This window comes from Taudactylus pleione, unplaced genomic scaffold (genome assembly GCF_031769625.1).
Source record: "Taudactylus pleione unplaced genomic scaffold, aTauple2 ptg000925l, whole genome shotgun sequence".
NCBI lineage: Eukaryota > Metazoa > Chordata > Amphibia > Anura > Myobatrachidae > Taudactylus > Taudactylus pleione.
The window spans coordinates 165,817-185,453 of record NW_028285326.1 but is presented as its reverse complement, the minus strand read 5'-3'; the positions used below and the strand labels follow the sequence as shown (position 1 = coordinate 185,453).

The window sequence follows — 19,637 nt, the reverse complement described above, 5'->3', positions numbered from 1 at the left end:
AGACGCTACCAGGGAACAACTGGCCTACGTCTCCCATATTCAGGAAGCAGCCTCTTATTTGGGAGAAGCTGCGTTGAATACTGGACTCCTTGCCTCTAAGGCTGCAACCTTTGTAGTCGCCCGCCGGGTCCTTTGGCTACAGTCCTGGAAGGTGGACATAGGATCCTAGAAGGCACTAGAATTCTTACCCTTCTCTGAAGACAGGCTGTTCAGCACAGAGTTGGACAAAATTGTGGCTACTGTGGCAGCCTCAAAATCTGCCTTTCTGCCATCAGCAGCTGCCCCTAAGCCTAGGCAGTCCTCTTCTCTGTCCTTTCGTCCTCAGGGTAAGGCAAGAGGACAGTCCTTTCCCAGGCAGTCTAGTTCTAACAAGACCACCAAGCCGTGATCCAAGCAGTCTTGGTTGGCCAGATGTCCAGCTTCCAAGTCTGACGATAAACCCTACGCCTGATGGGACGGGCCTTCTCTTGGCGTCAAACAACAGACACCTGGGTCTGAGAAGTGGTCTCTCAGGGATACGCCCTCACCTTCCTGAGGCATCCTCCCCAGGAGGCCATTCACTCCTTGCTGCATTTAGGTGTGATAATACCATTTTCCTTCGGCTCAGCGAGGGAATTGGTTTTTATTCCACTCATTTTAATTCAGAAGCCGTATGTGTCTCAACGGCCTATTCTGAATCTCAAACTCTTCAACAAATTTATCCGAGTACCAAGTTCTGCGTGTAAACTCTGCATTCAATTGTTCTGGCATTGGAGCCTGAGGATTTCATAGTTTCTCAGGACATTCAGGATGCATACCTGCATGTACCTATTACTCCAACCCACCAGCGTTTCCTACGGTATGCTGTTCTGCAGCAACATTACCAGTTTCGGGCGCTGCCCTTTAGTCTTTTAAAAATAACTACCAAAATAATAGCAGTTCTGGCGGCCCACCTCAGGCGCCAGGGAGTTAGAATCCTGCCATACCTAGACGACCTCTTAATCTTGGCACATTCACTGGCTGTGTTACAACGCCATCTCCAGCTAACCAAGGACTGCCTGCAAACATACAGCTGGCTCATCAACTGGAAAATGTCCTCCCTATCTCCGACAGTGGATGGTACATCTGGGGGTACTCCTGGATTGTCGAATACAAAGGATCTTTCTGCCAGCGGCCAAAATTTTTACACTAGACTTGCTTGTGCGCAACTTGCTCCACAGTCTAAGGGTATCCATTCACTCAACAGTGCAGGACCTGGGGTCCATGGTATCCACCTTCTATATAGTGGAATACACCCAGTTCCACTCCAGGCCCCTTCAACAACTGATTCTCTCCTGGTGGAATGGGCAGCATCATCTGATCCGGTCCCAGACAATCCTCCTTTGTCCGGATGTTCGGCTTTCCCTCTCATGGTGGCTACAGACGTCCCATCTGAACAAGGGTCGCCCCTTCTGGTTCCAAATTGGGAACTTCTCACTACAGATGCCAGGCTTCGCTCATTGGGTGCGGGAATCGGTCATCATACCTTTTCAGGGGCGGTGGATAACCCAGGAAAGTCACCTGCCCATAAACATTCTGGAGCTGCGAGCAGTGTACAGAGCGCTCACTCTGGCACAAGATCTCCTCCGGGGCAGGCCAGTCCAAATCCAGTCCGACAACGCGACTGCGGTAGCCTACCTCAGCCATGCGGGAAGTAGCACACATCCTGGTCTGGGCCGAATGTCATATCTCGGCAGTGTTCATCCCCGTAGTCATCAACTGGGAAGCGGATTTCCTAAGCCGTCAGGACATACATGCCCGAGAGTGGGCTCTCCACCCGGATATCTTTCAACTCCTGGTGGACAAATGGGGCCTGCCAGACGTAGACCTCATGGCCTCACGTCACAGCCACAAGGTCCCCAGGTACAACTTCAGGACCAGAGACCCCTCAGCCGCCTTTGTGGACGCTTTGGCAGTAAGGTGGGACTTCAATCTCGCATACCTCTGTCCTCCATTCTCCCTCCTCCCGAGGGTTCTCCGAAAGTTCAAACAAGAAGACTGCAAGGTGATACTAATAGCCCCAGCCTGGCCCAGGCAACATTGGTTCACCGACCTATGGAGTCTCCCCATAGACACTCCTTTTCAACTTCCTCTACGGCAGGATCTACTAGCACAGGGTCCTTGCCTGTACCCGGACCTACCTCGTCTGTCTTTGACGGCTTGGCTCTTGAGTCATCCCTCTTAAGAGCCAAGGGTTTCTCTTGCTCTGTGGTCCAGACAATGCTTAGGGTGCTTAAGCCTGCATCTCTATAGGCACTCTTACTTTCAATGGTGCTCCTCCAGAGGCTATGACCCTACAGTTTTTAGGGTCTCCTGGATGCTTGCCTTTCTCCTGGCTGGGTTAGACTTCCGCCTGGCCTCCCTTAGAGTTCAGATTTCTGCTCTGTCAATCTAAAGGATTGCTCTCCCTGCCTGATGTTAGAACATTCTTTCAGGGTGTTCTCCGCCTTCAACCTCCTTTTTGTCCCTCTGGTGGCTCCGTGGGATTTGTCCTTGGTTCTCCAGGCTCTACAGGCTCCTCCGTTTGAACCTCTGGACTCAGCAGACCTCATGTGGCGGGCAGTGAAGACACTCTATCTCCTCGCTATCTCCTCTGCTTGCAGGGTATCTAATTTAGCAGCGCTCTCCTGTCGCTCCCCATTCTTGATCTTTCATCCGGACAGAGCTGTTCTCCTTACCAGGGCTGGGTACCTCCCTAAAATGGTATCCCAGTTCCATTTGAATGAAGTGATTTTGGTTCCGACCATCCAGTCTTCGGACCTCTGTGCAGGTGAAGCCTGTGGTTCGTGCTCTTCGGATCTACGTGGATTGTACTAATTCCTTTAGGTCAGGGGTCTTCAACCTTTGGTCCTCCAGCTGCTGTGGAACTGCACATCCCAGCATGCCCTGCCACTGTTTTGATATAACAGCATGCTAAAACTGTGGCAGGGCATCCTGGGATCTGTAGTTCCACAGCTGCTGGAGGGCCAGTGGTTGAAGAACCATGCTTTAGGTAATTAGATTCTCTTTGTATTGTATGGTTTTCACAAGCGAGGTTGGCCAGCTAACAAACACTTTGCCTCTCAGGATGCTTTCTTTTGGGCGTGGGATTCTCCTTTCTGCTCAGGAGCATCCCTACCCTTTGGGGAAACTGCAATGGGACAATCCACATGGTATCCCTGTGGAACCCCTATGGATCCTGAAGAAGAGTTATGGTAGACTTACCTTTGTTAACTCTATTTCTTCGAAATCCATAGGATCCACAGGGTATTTTCCTCTTGGTCAGGGATCCCTCATCTTTTGTGAGGGTGTTTCTTGTGTATATTCTTCCTTCTCCTCTCTTCTGCTCCTGCCTTGGGCTTATTTACAAAACTGTCTGCCTGGGGATGGGGTATATGTGGAGGAGGACCGGGGCATCCTTTTGGTGCCCGGATCTCTCCAACCACACACACCCCATGGTATCCCTGTGGATCCTATGGACTTCGAAGAAATGGAGTTAACAAATGTAAGTCTACCATAACTCTTAATATTATGTGTGGATGAGAATAAGTAGCTCTCTTGTTTCCGAAAAGTCTCTGTGAAGCTGACAAAGTGTAATTTCCACTGTGTTGTGCGTTTCCTTGAAGGTGCTTAGTGACACTGCGTCGACAGGGCTGAGCTGAGCCGCAACAATGCAGCCGTGTGCAAGTTACTGAGGTTGGCGCGTTGCGATTTTTTTTTATAAGTTACTCAGGGATCTATGTACTAAGGGGGCACTTACCGCTGTGTAAAAGCCGCTTCTGCTTCACTTGCATACCGCTGCGAAGCGGGAGCTGGCTACTGCGAATTGTTAATGATAACAGACCCGCAGAGGTGGGTGAACATTAAGTCATCCCCTCGGCGGTGTAGGCAGTAAAGCAGAGACTGGACTCGCCACATTTTGCAGCAATTTGGGCATGTTTACAAAAGCTAATGAAAATTTTTAACAAGCAGTAATTTTATGCAGTGTACATAATTATGCTTTTCCTACCCATGTTCCTCATTGCCTCTAGAAACCTGTAGTTTAACACTAGTATTGTCAAAAGTATCATTGAATCTCGAAACAAGAGTCAACTATAGAAGGAAAAAGCCAATGGTCAATTGTCCCCCGTCGATAGAGAGGTATGAAGATATATCCGGTAAAGCTAGTCCTGCGGCAACAACGACAGAGGACACATCTGTAGATGGCTATTAACCCCTGGCCCTGCAGAGCTGGAGCAGCCTGCTTGATTCCACAGTAGCACGTGATCGCTTCCTCTATATGAAGAAGGAATGTACTCTGAAATTTGAGGTTTCGTTCCTTTGGATAGATTCACTGTATGCCTTGGAGGAGGAGGCTTTTCTTCATGTCCCATAGGTGCCTTTTATGTCAATTATTATGTTTATATAATATATGTATTAGTGTTCCCACTAGGCTGTTTTAGCTGGGCGCGGCACCCTGCCCTTTTGGCGGCGGCCCACTGAAACAGTGTCCCAGGGGGGAGTTGCCATGAAACAATTACCATCGAGTGAATAGATGCCGCGCACATATGTGCATGTCATCTGTTTCTGCTGCAGGGAGAGCTTTGGGGCTGCGCGCGTCCCCTATAGTGATGAAATTGGGGAACATCTTAAGATCATCCTTTTTGAGTCACCGCGCCCCCTTTTTGGCAATATAGTGCCCCTTTTACTCAGACGCCTTTCCCCACCCTAACCCTGGAGTGACCAATGTGTATGTGTTCTTTATATTGACATGATGATTTCTACTCCTGCCTCTTTGAGCCGTGCTCTGTTTCTCTCTATTTATACTGTATTCCAGAGATTCCCAAACGCGGTCCTCCAGGCTCCCCAACAGTTCAGGTGTTAGAGATATCCATGGTGTGTAAATCACATTGACTGACGTACTAATTTAGTCACCTGTGCTCGTGGATGTGTTGGGGAGCCTTGAGGATGGCGTTTGGGAACCTCTGCGATGTTCTTCACCATCTCTCTCTGGGCTTGGCCTATTTCCGTAGCTCTTTTGTAACTGTTCTCTATTCTCTACGCAGCATAGATTTTTTTTTCTTTTAGTCTTTATGATTTTATTTTTATTTTTGTACAGTGTTGACTTTGGGGCTGATAGAGAGGTGCACGCTCGGGTGATATCGGCCACAAGTGAACAATTGTTTTTCAATCTTCACATACGCACGAGCCGCATTGCGCATATGCAGATCTTGTCCTGCGTCTTCGGACGCAGTGCAGCTGCAGACATTGGGTGAGTTACAGTCAGCAACTATTTGGGGGGCATTTAGGAGGACAGTTTCATAAAATGGGGGCGTGTCTTCCCCGTTTGTGAGGCGTGACAAAGCCAGTATCTCCGCCATCGGACGCAGATTCATTGGCTTTGGCAGCTGGTCATTCTGAGTAACACAAAGGTTTCTCAAAAATCCAATGGTCCTGATGGTGTTCTGATGAGCGGATCTGAGAAGCCGGCAGTGGGACGCTTCCTGCGGCCTTAGCATATACACTCAAATCCGCTGCAACCGAAAATTCAGCACCGATCCACACAGCATCTACCTCTGAGTCAGCCCCTTTGTTTGAAAACTGTAATGGAGATTTCACAATGAAAATTAACTTCATAACACCGATGCTAAAATAAATGAATTTGGAGTTTTCAGGGTTTGAATGGAAACATCGATGATATGAGATACTGATAATTATGACCTGTTATGTTGCAGTACACGTATGAAGGAAATGAATCTGGTGATCTTTCTGTTGATTTCTCCATCGTGTGGGACGGACATTTTTACATCGATAAACCAGCCACATTTAAAGGTACAAGACAGACTCCCGATCCGTGTGCACTACACACGTCGTCATGTATTCCTGATCATCGTACATCTCTCTCTTCCTCCCAGCTTTGCTGTATAAGTGTCCGGCTCAGCGGGAGAGCTGCGGTCTCTGTCTGAAGGCGGATCCACGTTTTGAGTGCGGCTGGTGTGTATCAGACAATAAATGTCTCCTCCGCCAGTACTGTGCCAACCCCAAGACCAACTGGATGCATCTCAGCAAAAGGAACACACGTTGTACCAATCCCCAAATCTATGAGGTTCGTTTCCTTCCACCATGTGAGCTGACGCTCTAAGTGGTCCTAGTACCAGACTAGCAATAGTTTGCTTTGAGCCTTAACCTGCAAATGTACCTAAAGTGAAGGACACTGTGTATGAAATGAAATGAAATCCCGCCAGGGGTCTAGTACAGACGTTGAGATCCCGAGAGGGTTAGGTTAAGGGCTCCCGTGGGGACTTGGGGTTAGGCACCCCCCCCCAGGAGGGTTAGGCTAGGAAAAGGGGGGGTTAGGGTTAGTCACCCCCCTGGGAGGCTTAGGTTTAGGCTGCGGGGAAGAGGGGGTTAGGGTTAGGCACCCCTAAGGGAGGTTTAGGAGGGGGGGTTAGGTTAGTAAATAGTTAAATACTTACCTGTCGGGATCTTCACTGCCGGTCTTCCAGCGTCCGACTGTATTCGTTACCGATCCCGTTGAAATAAATACTGATGTTCACAAGCGTTTGATAAACTCCTGGAGCTTTCTTACAAAGTGTAGCTTATTTCAGCAAAAATTGTCATGAGGGTAGACTATTTCCCATTAGCACACCAAACCTCTTGTCTGTAAATGTTATTCAAGGAAACATGGAGCCTTTCAAGGTCTACAGTGGCCATACAGTTATTGTATTAGTGCTAGCAATGTTTTATTTTTATATTTATATATTTATTTATTTTTTGTGAGACCCCTCTCCCCAAGTGTTACTTGACCTATTTCTCACTTCTCTCCCTTTTTAGATTCATCCGCTTACTGGCCCAAGAGAGGGGGGGACTAAAGTCACCATTAGTGGGGCTAACCTTGGCTTGTATTTCCGAGAGGTGTGGGTGCAGGTGGCGGGGGTGCAATGTGCATCGGTGCCCTCGCAGTACGTCAGTGCCGAGAGGTAAGCCATATTGATGTGCTGTAGGTAATTGGGAGTCATTCGATGATGATGTAGCTTATGGATGGTAGAATAGCTTAGTATTGGGAACAAGTTCTAGTGCCATTAGCAGGGTCATGCATAGATTTACATATCATTATACAGTCTTGTCCGTCAAATGTCCATTGTGATGAAATCCCACTTTCTACTTCAGAGTCCATAGGGGGTCCACAGGGTTGACCTTGGGGTATAGCTGGATCTGAATCCACGGGCACCACGCAGTTAAAGCTTTGCTGCTCCCAGGATGCACTTGGGTCCGTCCTCCTCTATACCCCGCCCCCGAGCCACAGACACCTCAGTTTTAGTTGGTGCCCGGCCGGAGTCGGGTCACCCTGGGCAGTGTGGCTGCATAAGCAGCCCCTAAGCTTTATTTTTATTTTAAAAAAAAAAAGATTTTATTTTATTTTTTTACTATCTTCAAGAGCAGCAACATCAGACTGTCCATCTGGACGTCCATGCTGCTGCTCCAACAGCCCCGCTGGCGCTGCGACGCCAGTACTGATCCGGGGATCGCAACGGGACCCCGGAGTCAGTACTAGCGTGGCTCCGGGACCTCCCAAGGACTGCTGCCGGACACACGGGGCCAGGTAGAACAAAGACAGTCTTTAGCCGCCGGTCTCTGGGGACAGACCGGCGGCGCTAGTAGCGGTGGCGGCCTCCCCCCTCAGAGGCATACCCCGCATAACCGCTGGACCACCAGGGTGTAAGTACCGGTGGGGAACCGGCTTCCCTGGTGGTTTCTTACTAGCAGGGGAGGCAGCCTTCCCTGCTTGTGCGGCTTCTCCCCTCAGCCCAGCACGCCTTCTCTTGTGTGCTGGCGTCGCTGGGCTGTTATCTCCTGGCCACTCCTCCTCAGAGCTCTCCGGCGGCCATCTTCTCCAGGCAGTGTCGCAGAGCTCCCAGGCGGTATCCAGTGGACCAGTCCCCCTGCGTACCTCTCCCCCTACAAAGGACAGTGTTCGCAGCACTATAGCCCTCCCAGACACTGAATCTGGGAGGTGATTGTAGCTGAAGGTGCAGTGAGTATAACTTCTCTGCATGGTATGTGACTATTGCTAGTGCTGCCTGTCTGTGCTTATTTTCTACTTACTGTCAGCTTTTTACCTATCCCTTTCCTTCTCCTACGGCCCGCAGGTGCGTGGGGGAGGGGTGTTCTTTCTGTTTACCTCACTTATATAGATCTACATATTTGTGAGGTCCGTCACATACAGCGGTGTGCTGCTCAGTACCATTTTGTGGGCTGCTTGTGTTGCATACTGGGGAGTGCGCAGGTGTTATACGCCTTACCTCGTTTCGGTGATACATTGTTATTGCATAAGTTTTGTGTCATGTCTGATGAGAATGAGCGCTCCGTGGCTCCTGTGTTGTTTTCCTGTCGACGCTGTTCGGCAGGGGTTGACGGGGGCGGATTTGTCTCAGGACGGTCTGTGCAGTTGGTGCCAGCTGGTACCTGGTCCCTCTAAACCCCCGGTGGCGCAGGATCCTCCGTGGGCGATGTTTACGCAAGTGCTGGCGTCGATCGCGGACCGGCTTGCGGTCCCTTCTAGGGCGTTGCCCCAGCCTACCATCCCCCGTTCCCCGGGTGTGACGCGTCTGGTGCAGTCTTCCCCCGGGTCTCAGACTGTGGGTCCTTATGCGGGATTGCCTGTATACGTGCAATCTCCCACGGTGCCGCAGCAGTCGATGGTACCTTTTCAGGGGTATCCTCAAACGGTTCCCTCTCCCTGGGTGGATGTCCTCTCCAGCTCTGTTCAGAGTCTGGCGGCTTCGTCATCGGCTTTTCAGTCTATGTTGCACAGTGATTTGCCCCCAAAGACGTCCAAGCGACCCGTTTCGGCTTCACTGGCGGCGCAGTTCACGGACACGGACGTGTCTTCGGATGACTGGGAGATCCATGAAGACTCTGGCTCGGATGCCCAGGAGGTGGAGGCCAAGTCCTCCATTAATGTGCCGGCATTGGTTAGGGCGGTGCGGGCCATCCTTCATATAGAGGAGGATGCGCCGGCCCCCAAGTCGAAGTACCCTAATTTTAAAAAGGCCAAAGTAGTTTTGACTGTTTTTCCCCTGTCCGACCAGTTGACGGATCATATGGCAGGGGCCTGGCAGTTGTCCAGCAAGAGATTCCAACCGCAGAAATGGTAGGCTTCAAACTACCCCTTTCCTGAGGCTCATTGCAGGAAATGGGAAACTCCGCCTGCGGTGGATTCCCATGTCACCCGCTTGAATAAAAGTGCTGCGTTGCCTTTGCTGTCGATCTCCTCCCTGAAAGATCCCACGGACAGGAAAGTGGAGACTTGTTTGAAGTCTATCTACTCTCTCTCGGGGGCGGTGGCCCGGCCGTCCATGGCCATCTTTTGGGTGGCTAAGGCCATCGAGAGCTGGGCCAACGCTTTGGAGGATACCTTTCCGGATGATGCTCCGGAGATCCAGAGAGCGTTGATAGGACAAATGAGGGATGCGGCTTCCTACATTGGGGAAGCCTCGTTGGATGCAAGCCTGCTGACCTCTATGCTGTCGGCTGCAGCTGTGTCGGCGCGTAGGTCCTTGTGGCTGAGGTCTTGGAGAGCTGACGCAGACTCCAAAAAGGGCCTGGAGGCCTTACCTTTTAATGGAGAATTGCTATTTGGTCCAGACTTGGACAAAATAGTGGATACTCTGGCTAAATCTAAATCAGCCTTCCTCCCTTCGGCTTCTGCACCTACCAAGGTACGGAGCTCTGCCTTTCGGTCCTTTCGGGTTCAGGGCAAGGCCAAAGGTCAGTCCTTCCCGAGGCAGTCGGCGACCAAGGCCGCCTCTAAGCCCAAGAAGCAGGCCTGGAGTGCCAGGCTCCCTTCTTCCAAACAGGAGGATAAACCTTCTGCCTGATGGGACGGGCCTCCCTCTGGCGGACCCCAGAGTGGGAGGCCGACTCCTTCTACTTGTCCAGTGCTTGCACAATACCACCACGGATGCCTGGGTTCGAGAAGTGGTCTCCCAGGGGTACGCCCTGTCTTTTCGGCACAGACCGCCCCACCAGATTTTCTGCACAAGTCCTTCTCAGGACAAGACCAAGTCTTTACAGATTCAGGAAGCTATAGAGTCCTTGCTGAGAGCAGGGGTCATTGTTCCCGTTCCTCAATCACAACGAGGGACGGGGTACTATTCTCTGTTTCTGGTGCAGAAACCCAATGGTTCTCATCGCCCTATCCTCAACTTGAAGTCTCTGAACAAATTCCTCAGAGTCCCCAAGTTCAGGATGGAAACGTTACGTTCCATCATTCTGGCGATGGAACCTGGGGATTACATGGTGTCCCTGGATATCCAGGACGCCTACCTCCATGTTCCAATAGCACCTTCGCACCAGCGGTATCTGAGGTTCGCTATCCTTCAACATCATTATCAGTTCCGGGCGCTACCCTTTGGCCTCTCCACGGCACCGAGGGTCTTCACAAAGGTTATGGCGGTCATGGCCGCACATCTTCGGAACCAGAATGTACGGCTGCTACCGTATCTGGATGACCTCCTGTTGCTGGCGAGCTCCCCGGAGGTACTGCTTCAACATCTCCACCTGACGATCGCTTGCCTGCAGGCGCACGGGTGGCTGATAAATTGGAAAAAGTCCTCCCTGATTCCATCACAGCGGATGGTTCATTTGGGAGCCCTGCTGGATTCTCGTCAGCAAAGGATCTTCCTGACCCCGGAGAAGGTCTCCTCCCTACAGCTGCGGATACACAGTTGCCTGAGCAGTTGCCGCCTGTCGGTCCATTCGGCTATGAGAGTTCTGGGGTCCATCGTGTCGACATTCGACATGGTGGAATTTGCCCAGTTCCATTCTCGGCCCCTGCAGGGGCTGATTCTATCGGAATGGAACGGGTTACCTCACCGGTTCCGCTCTCAGATGCTGGTGTTGTCCCCGGAGGTTCGGCAGTCTTTGGTGGTGGCTTCAGACAGCTCATCTGGTCGAGGGGCGCCCCTTTTGGATCCCGGACTGGGTCCTGCTCACGACGGATGCCAGTCTCCGGGGTTGGGGGGCAGTGACCGGCTCATTGTCGCTTCAGGGTCGTTGGTCTGCAGAAGAAGCACTTCTCCCCATCAACATCCTGGAACTGCGGGCGGTATACAGGGCGCTGCAGTCGTCCGGCCCCGCTCTTCACGGAAGGGCGGTTCAGGTGCAGTCCGACAACGTCACCACGGTGGCGTATATCAACCACCAAAGAGGAACTCGCAGTCGGGCAGCGATGTCAGAGGTGTCTCGCATTCTTGATTGGGCGGAGTGTCACATTCCAGCGATCTCGGCAGTCTTCATTCCCCGAGTCCTCAATTGGGAGGCGGACTTCCTCAGCCGTCACGACGTGCATCCCAGGGAATGGTCGCTTCACCCAGAGGTATTTCAGCTACTCGTGGACAGATGGGGACTGCCGGAGCTGGACTTGATGGCCTCCCGTCACAATCACAAGTTGCCTGTTTACGGGTCAAAGACCAGAGACGCAGGCGCCTGTCTGGTAGACGCGCTGTAGGTGAAATGGACATTTCACCTAGCGTTTCTGTTTCCTCCAATATCCCTACTTCCTCGGGTTCTGCGGAAATTCAAGCAGGACGGCGGCACGCTCGTGCTGGTGGCTCCGGCGTGGCCCAGACGTCCTTGGTACTCCGATATGAGGAGCCTCTCCATCGACACTCCGTACCTTCTTCCTCAGCGTCGGGACCTGTTCTCTCAAGGGCCCTGCCTTTACCCGGATCTGGGTCGGCTGTCTTTGACGGCGTGGCTCTTGAGACAGCCGTCTTGAGGTCGCGGGGCTTCTCCAGTTTGGTTATTGGTACCATGCTCAGGGCACGCAAGCCTGCTTCCGCACGGATTTACCACAGGGTGTGGTGCACTTACTTTCAGTGGTGTGAGTCCAGAAGCTATGATCCTCAGGTGTTCCGAGTTTCTAGGATCTTGGAATTTCTGCAATCGGGTTTGGACCTCGGCTTACGCCTTGCCTCCCTGAAGGTTCATGTGTCCGCTTTGTCCGTGTGGTTCCAACGACGGATTGCTACACTGCCAGATGTTCACACCTTTTTCCAAGGTGTTCTCAGTATCCAGCCTCCCTTCGTGCCTCTTGTGGCTCCTTGGGACTTGGCGGTGGTGCTACGGGTCCTGCAGGGTCCCCCTTTTGAGCCTCTTGGGTCAGCGGAACTCAAGTGGCTGACGTTTAAGACAGTTTTTCTCCTGGCAATTGCTTCTGCTAGGAGGGTGTCAGAATTGGGGGCGCTTTCCTGTCGCCCTCCTTTTCTGATTTTACACCAGGACAGAGCGGTTCTCCGCACTCGTCCTGAGTTTTTGCCCAAAGTGGTCTCAAAGTTTCACATTAATCAGGAACTTGTGGTGCCAGCTTGTCAGTCATCTGATCTTTCAGCTGGTGAGGCTTCCTTAGATGTAGTCCGGGCGCTTAGAATCTATGTGGACCGGACTGCTTCGGTTAGGAAGTCTGATTCATTGTTTGTCCTCTTTAGTTTTCACAAGAGGGGTTGGCCTGCCAACAAACAAACGTTAGCCCTTTGGCTTTGTTCCGTTATTTGTGAGGCTTATGCACAGGAGGGTTTACCTGTGCCAGCCTTTGTTGAGGCTCATTCCACTCGTTCTGTGGGTCCCTCTTGGGCTGCTAGACGTGGCGCCTCTGCTGTTCAGCTGTGTAAGGCGGCCACTTGGTCTTCAATTCAGACGTTTTTGAGGTTCTATGCTTTTGACACCTTCACCTCTCAGGATGCATCCTTTGAGCGCCGGGTACTCCTTTCAGCACAGGAGCGTCCCCGCCCTTAGTTGTACTACTTTGGGACATCCCCAAGGTCAACCCTGTGGACCCCCTATGGATCCTGAAGTAGAAAACAAGAGATATGGTAAGAACTTACCTTTGTTATCTCTGTTTCTACGAAGTCCATAGGGTCCACAGGGCGCCCGCCCTGATGCACCTGGCTTCAAATGGGCTTTGTGGCTGGTCACCGGTTTTCCGTCTCCCATTTCTGTGAGTATGGTTTCTTGTGTGTTCCAGTCTTCCTTCTCTCTGTTTAGTCTCCTCCTCCGGCCTTGGCTGCTTACCAACTGAGGTGCCTGTGGCTCGGGGGCGGGGTATAGAGGAGGCCGGACCCAAGTGCATCCTGGGAGCAGCAAAGCTTTAACTGCGTGGTGCCGGTGGATCTTGATCCAGCTATACCCCAAGGTCAACCCTGTGGACCCTATGGACTTCGTAGAAACAGAGATAACAAAGGTAAGTTCTTACCATATCTCTTGTTGTCTGGGTTGTTTGGGTACCACTTTATTTGATTTTTTTATTTTTTGTTTTTTTCACACCTCTCTAAGAACCTTAATAGTTTGAGAATTATGGGGGAGATTTAATAATGCTTGGAGAGAGATACAATTGGAGATAAATAGAACCAACCAGTCAGCTCCTAACTGTCACTGTACAGGCTGTTTTGAAAAATGAGTTAGAAACTAATTGGTTGGTGCTATTTTATCTCCAATTTTATCTCTCTCCAAGCTTTATTACATCTCCCCCTAAGTGTTTAATATGCAGTCAGTGTCTGATCAGAGATGTACGCTATTCCGATGTTCTTGTAGCTAAGCGATTATCGGCCGTCTGCGTGTGTCTGATTTGCACTACGCAAGCGTCCAGGTACATTACCGTAGTCGCTCGCAGTGACTTTTCATTGACAAAGTGGTTGATGGGCCGTTTGGGGTAGGTAACGAGCAGTGGGGCCAATAAACTCAGGTGTGTCCTGACGTTTTCTGGGCGTGTCGTAGCTTCCATCTGCTATCCTGTACACAAAGTGGTTCCAAAGTCTCAGGCTGTTCTGCGCAACCAAAGGGCTACTCAGGTGGCCGATAATCTAGTGACCCGCGACTATGGCACAGGTGGGCATGTCAATACATATCCCGGGTCTGCAACATTTGCATATTTTCGCACATCCGCTACGTACTATTGCATTAGCATACATCTATGAAATGATCCCACATTTTTATCCCCTGTGTCTGTAGTGCACATATGAAAAATAAACTATAAAATGTCTGAAATATGGTCTGGATATTGGTGCTATCCCCCCTTGACACACACACACACACACACACACACACACATATACACACACACTACATAATATGGTCTGGATATTGGTGATATCCCCCCTTGTCTCACACACATATATACACACACACACTACACAATATGGTCTGGATATTGGTGATATCCCCCCTTGTTACACACACACACACACACACACACACACACACACACACACACACACACACACACACACACACACTACATAATATGGTCTGGATATTGGTGATATCCCCCCTTGTCTCACACACACACGCACACACTACATAATATGGTCTGGAAATTGGTGATATCCTCCCTTGTCACACACACACACACATATACACACACACTACATAATATGGTCTGGATATTGGTGATATCCCCCCTTGTCACACACACGCACACACATATACACACACACATATATACACACACACTACATAATATGGTCTGGATATTGGTGATATCCCCCCTTGTCACGCACACACATATACACACTAGGGATGTGCAGGCTCGGATAGGTTCGAGTTTGCACGTGGAGTTCGGATTTTTCCCTCCAAAAAAACGGAACTCAGAACGAGGCAAAACGTCATCTTACATGGACGAACATCATCATTCCTGGTCTTTTGTCCAGGAATGATGATGTTCGTCCATGTAAGATGACGTTTTGCCTCGTTCTGAGTTCCGTTTTTTTGGAGGGAAAAATCCGAACTCCACGTGCAAACTCGAACCTATCCGAGCCTGCACATCCCTAATACACACACACATATATACACACACACTACATAATATGGTCTGGATATTGGTGATATCCCCCCTTTCTACTTCAGGGTCCATAGGGTATCCACAGGATACCTTGGGGGTATAGGTGTGACGTCAGTCGCAGGGCACCAAAGAGTTAAGCTTTCAGCCTCCCAGGATGCACTAGGTCCCCCTCCTATACCCCGCCCCCGGGCCAAGGCACCTCAGTTTAGTTTGGTGCCCGGCCGGAGTCGGGTGCACCTGTTGGAGTGGGGGCTAGAAGAGCCCCTGAAGCTTATTCTTCATGCAGCTGTGGCTGCACAACTGGATGTACAGCATGGACAGTCAGTCCTGACGTCCATGCTGTCTTCCCTACACCCCGCCGGTACCAGAACGCCGGTACTGATCCGGGGATGCTGGTGGGCGTCTGGGGTCACAGCTAGCGGTGACCCCAGATGCTCCGGACCATGGCCGGATTCAAGGGGGACAGAGGTAAGCAGCGGGGTCCCGCGGTGGGTCCCCGCTGATCACATGGTCCTAAGTCCCCAGGCAGGGGGCTCCCTGGGGACTGGCTGCAGCGTGGAGCCAGGCGACCAACCTGCGCTTCCACTACCCCCTGGGACAGCGGACCGCAGCAGAGCGGTAGCGCTGCGGCGTCCCAGGGGTTAAATGCATGCCAGGGGAGCGCGCCTTCCCTGTCTCACAGCCGGCGCCTCCCCCGCTGCACACAGCCCTCTCTGCATGCTGCCGACTGGTCCTGTGGCAGCGCTCCTCCCCCAGGCCAGCCTCCTCTCTGCTCCTCGGCGGCCATCTTCTCCAGAACGCATGGTGAACGCTGCTGGAAGCGCTGGACGGAAGCATCGTGGTCTGGGTCCCCCCGCATACCTCTCCTCCGCTGTGGTCAGGTCTGTGTATGCAGCGCTGTGTCCTACCAGGCCCTGTGTCTGTGTAGTTGAGTGATCAGCGCTGTTAGTGCAGGAATTGTTATTTCTCTGCATTGTATGTGACTGTGCTAGCGCTGCTGCCTGTAATCTTTTCTTCATCTAAACTGTCAGCTTTATTACTGTCCCTGTTCTTTCTGCTAAAGCCCTTGCGGTGCGGTGCTGCAGGGTGGTCTCTCGCCTATTTAATACTTAATTGGTGAGAGAGGTCACATACGTGGTGCCATCATGTCTGAAAGTGATTTTCCCCTCCGGCTACAGTGTACCACGTGCAAAGTACCGTTAGCGGAGGGGGAGGGTAGCGCGGAGGGCCTTTGCCGGCAGTGTTTGTCCATGGCGCGGCCTATTACGGTTACAGCACCGGTACAGGAGCCGCCCTGGGCTTGTTTCGCTCAGGCGTTAACAGCTTTAGTGGGCCAGTTAGCTCCGCAGCCCGCGTTTACTCCGATGGGTTTGTCCCAGCAGTCTGTGGTGTCGTCACCCATGCAGGGGTTCCCACGACAATTGGTGGTACCCCACAGTCTCCCTATTTCCCCGCTCCCGGGTTCTCAGGAGCCAGCGTGGGTTAACTCCCTGACGAGTTCTGTACAGCACTTGTCGGATGTGTTGCAAGGGGAGTCTGTGATGCGGCCTCATAAAAGGCCGGTGGCGTCTCTGTCCGCTCCTTATGAGGATGACGAAGGGACGTCTGATGATGGGGAGATTCTGGATCCTTACGATCAGGAACCTTTCCATACTAAGGACGCTGATGCTAAGTCCAAAGTATATATTCCTGGACTTATTCGGGCGGTCCGCACAGCCTTGGTGATTGAGGACGAAGTTCCCCCAGCGGCTAAATCTAAGTATGCCTTTTTCAAAGATGTGAAGGGCGATGCCACAGTCTTTCCTCTTTCGGGTCAGTAGGTGGACCATTTAGAGGAGGCGTGGAAACAACCTGGCAAAAGATACCAGCCGCAGAGACGCCTGGCGGTGGCTTATCCGTTCGCGGATAATTATTTTGCTAAGTGTGAATCCCCTCCACAGGTGGATTCTCACGTGACCCGTCTTGTCCGTAGTGCCACATTGCCGATGCCATCCATGTCCTCCCTTAAGGATGCTACGGACCGCAAGGTAGAAATCTGCCTGAAGTCCGCTTATTCCCTTGCAGGGGGGGCAGCACGGCCGGCTATGGCCATTTGCTGGGTTGCCAGAGCGATGGAGCGCTGGGCGGATTCATTAGAGGCTTCTTTTGAATCCGACTGTCCGGCCGAACAGGCGGAGTTGATTGGCAATCTCCGTGATTCGGCCACCTACATCAACGAGGCGGCTCTAGACATTAGTACTCTGGTGTCTAGAATTTCTTCAGCAGCGGTAGCTGCTCGTCGCACCTTGTGGCTGCGATCCTGGAAGGCGGACGCAGATCCAAGAAAGGTCTGGAAGCGTTGCCGTTTACCGGAGAAGTTCTCTTCGGTCTGGATCTGGATAAGATTGTGGCCACGCTGGCGGCAGCCAAATCTGCTTGTCTCCCGTCGGCCGCTGCTCCTTCTGGTTCTGGACCATCGTCCTTTCGGTCATCTAGGGCCCAGGGCAGGCCCAAACCACAGTCGTTTCCTCGACAGGCTGGCCCTAAGAAATCGGTCAAGCCCCGGAAACAGGCATGGAGTACCAGACGTCCGGCCCCCAAGCCAGATGACAAGCCTGCGGCCTGACGGTCCGGGTCTCCCCTTGGGGGATCCCAGGGTGGGAGGCCGCCTGCTGCAGTTCTCCCGGTGTTGGTCGTTCACTACGACAGACACTTGGGTTCTGGAGGTGGTCTCTCACGGGTACGCCCTCTCCTTCCGGCACAGACCCCCGGCTCGATTCTTCACCACGGGTCTACCATCAGACCGGAACAAGGCTACGGAGCTGCGGAAGGTATTGCACACTATGCTCCAGGCTGGAGTTATAGTGCCTGTTCCATTCTCCCAGAGGGGCCAGGGTTTCTATTCAAATCTATTTTTGGTACAGAAACCCAATGGGTCATATCGTCCGATTCTCAACCTCAAAGCACTCAACAAGTCTTTGCGGGTCCCGAAGTTTCGGATGGAGGCCCTACGGTCCATCATTCTGGCGCTGGAACCTGGGGACTACATGGTGTCATTGAACTTACAGGACGCTATGGCGGTCATGGCGGCTTCTCTGCGGCTGCAAGGAGTCCGCATGTTGCCGTACTTGGACGACCTGTTATTGGTGGCAGGATCTCCAGAGCTCCTGTTACACCACTTGGACCTGACCATTGCACTGCTGCAATGGCACGGCTGGCTAATCAACTGGCAGAAGTCCACTCTAATCCCGTCTCGGAGGATTCTGCATCTTGGAGCCTTATTGGACTCGGGACAGCAAAGGATCTTCGTGACGGAGGACAAGATCTCTGCTTTACAGTCAAGGGTGCGCAGTTGTCTGCACAGCCGCCGGGTGTCCTTACACTCGGCGATGAGGTTACTGGGCTCCATGGTGTCGGTGTTCGACATGGTGGAATACGCCCAGTTTCACTCCAGACCTCTGCAGCACCTGATCCTGTCCAAGTGGAACGGGCTGCCTCAGTCTCTGAAGTTCCAGACGATTGTGCTCACCCCGGAGGTTCGCCTGTCCCTTGCGTGGTGGTTAAAGACGACCCACCTCAACAAGGGACGTCCGTTCTGGGTTCCAAATTGGGTCCTGTTGACAACGGACGCCAGTCTTCGGGGCTGGGGAGCAGTTTCGGGTCCACACTTGTTCCAGGGCAGGTGGACACCGACAGAAGCGGAGCTTCCAATAAATATCTTGGAACTCCGTGCGGTCTTCAATGCTCTCCTGCAGGCACAGCGGTTTCTCCAGGGTCACCCGGTGCAGGTCCAGTCGGACAATGCTACCACCGTGGCCTACATAAACAGGCAAGGAGGAACTCGCAGTCGGGCGGCTCTCGTAGAGGTCTCTCGGATCCTGGTTTGGGCGGAGCGCAATCTTCCGGCCATATCAGCGGTCTTCATCCCGGGAGTGCTAAATTGGGAGGCGGACTTTCTAAGTCGCCAGGACGTTCATCCAGGGGAATGGTCCCTGCACCCGGACGTTTTTCAACTACTGGTGGACAGGTGGGGTCTTCCAGAAATCGACCTCATGGCGTCCCGGCACAACAACAAGTTGCCGGTGTACGGGTCTCGCACAAGAGACGAAGGGGCGTCTCTGGTGGATGCTCTGTCCGTCCGGTGGACGTTCAGGTTCGCATACCTGTTCCCTCCGGTCTCCCTTCTTCCACGGGTAATCCGGAAATTCAAACAGGAAGGAGGGACGCTCTTGTTGATAGCTCCCGCGTGGCCCAGACGGCACTGGTTCTCAGACCTTCAGGGTCTGTCCGTGGACAGTCCTCTGCGGTTGCCGCTACGACCGGACCTTCTGTCTCAGGGTCCTTGTCTTCACCCGGACCTGACTCGGCTGTCTTTGGCGGCGTGGCTGTTGAGACGGCCATGCTGAGGTCCTGGGGGTTTTCCAGCTCTGTGGTGCGTACCATGTTACGAGCTCGGAAACAGTCTTCCGCGAGGATATACCATCGCGTGTGGCATACGTTCTTCCAGTGGTGTCGACCGAGAGGTTATGCACCGCGGGAGTTTCGTCTGTCTCGGATTCTCGCCTTCCTGCAAGCGGGACTAGATCATGGGCTTCGCCTTGCTTCTTTGAAGGTACAGGTTTCGGCCCTATATGTATGGTTTCACCGTAGGATTGCTACAATCCCGGATGTGCGCACCTTTATGCAAGGTGTTCTCCGTATTCAGCCGCCCTTTGTTCCACCTGTGGCGCCTTGGGATTTGGCTGTGGTCCTGAGGGCTCTCCAAGGACCACCGTTTGAACCACTGGGCTCAGTGGATATTAAATGGCTAACAGCTAAGACTGTTTTCCTTCTGGCCGTTGCT

General features: G+C 52.3%; 1 protein-coding gene across 1 annotated transcript in view; it reads left to right on the top strand.

The window, feature by feature from the left end:
• PLXNA3 (plexin A3) overlaps nucleotides 1–19,637 on the top strand; it is a 216,168-nt gene that overhangs the window by 117,755 nt on the left and 78,776 nt on the right. The window contains exons 11-13 of the mRNA XM_088459658.1: nucleotides 5,712–5,808; nucleotides 5,892–6,082; nucleotides 6,811–6,956. Coding sequence (XP_088315784.1) covers nucleotides 5,712–5,808; nucleotides 5,892–6,082; nucleotides 6,811–6,956 — 434 coding nt within the window. The remainder of the gene's footprint in view (nucleotides 1–5,711; nucleotides 5,809–5,891; nucleotides 6,083–6,810; nucleotides 6,957–19,637) is intronic.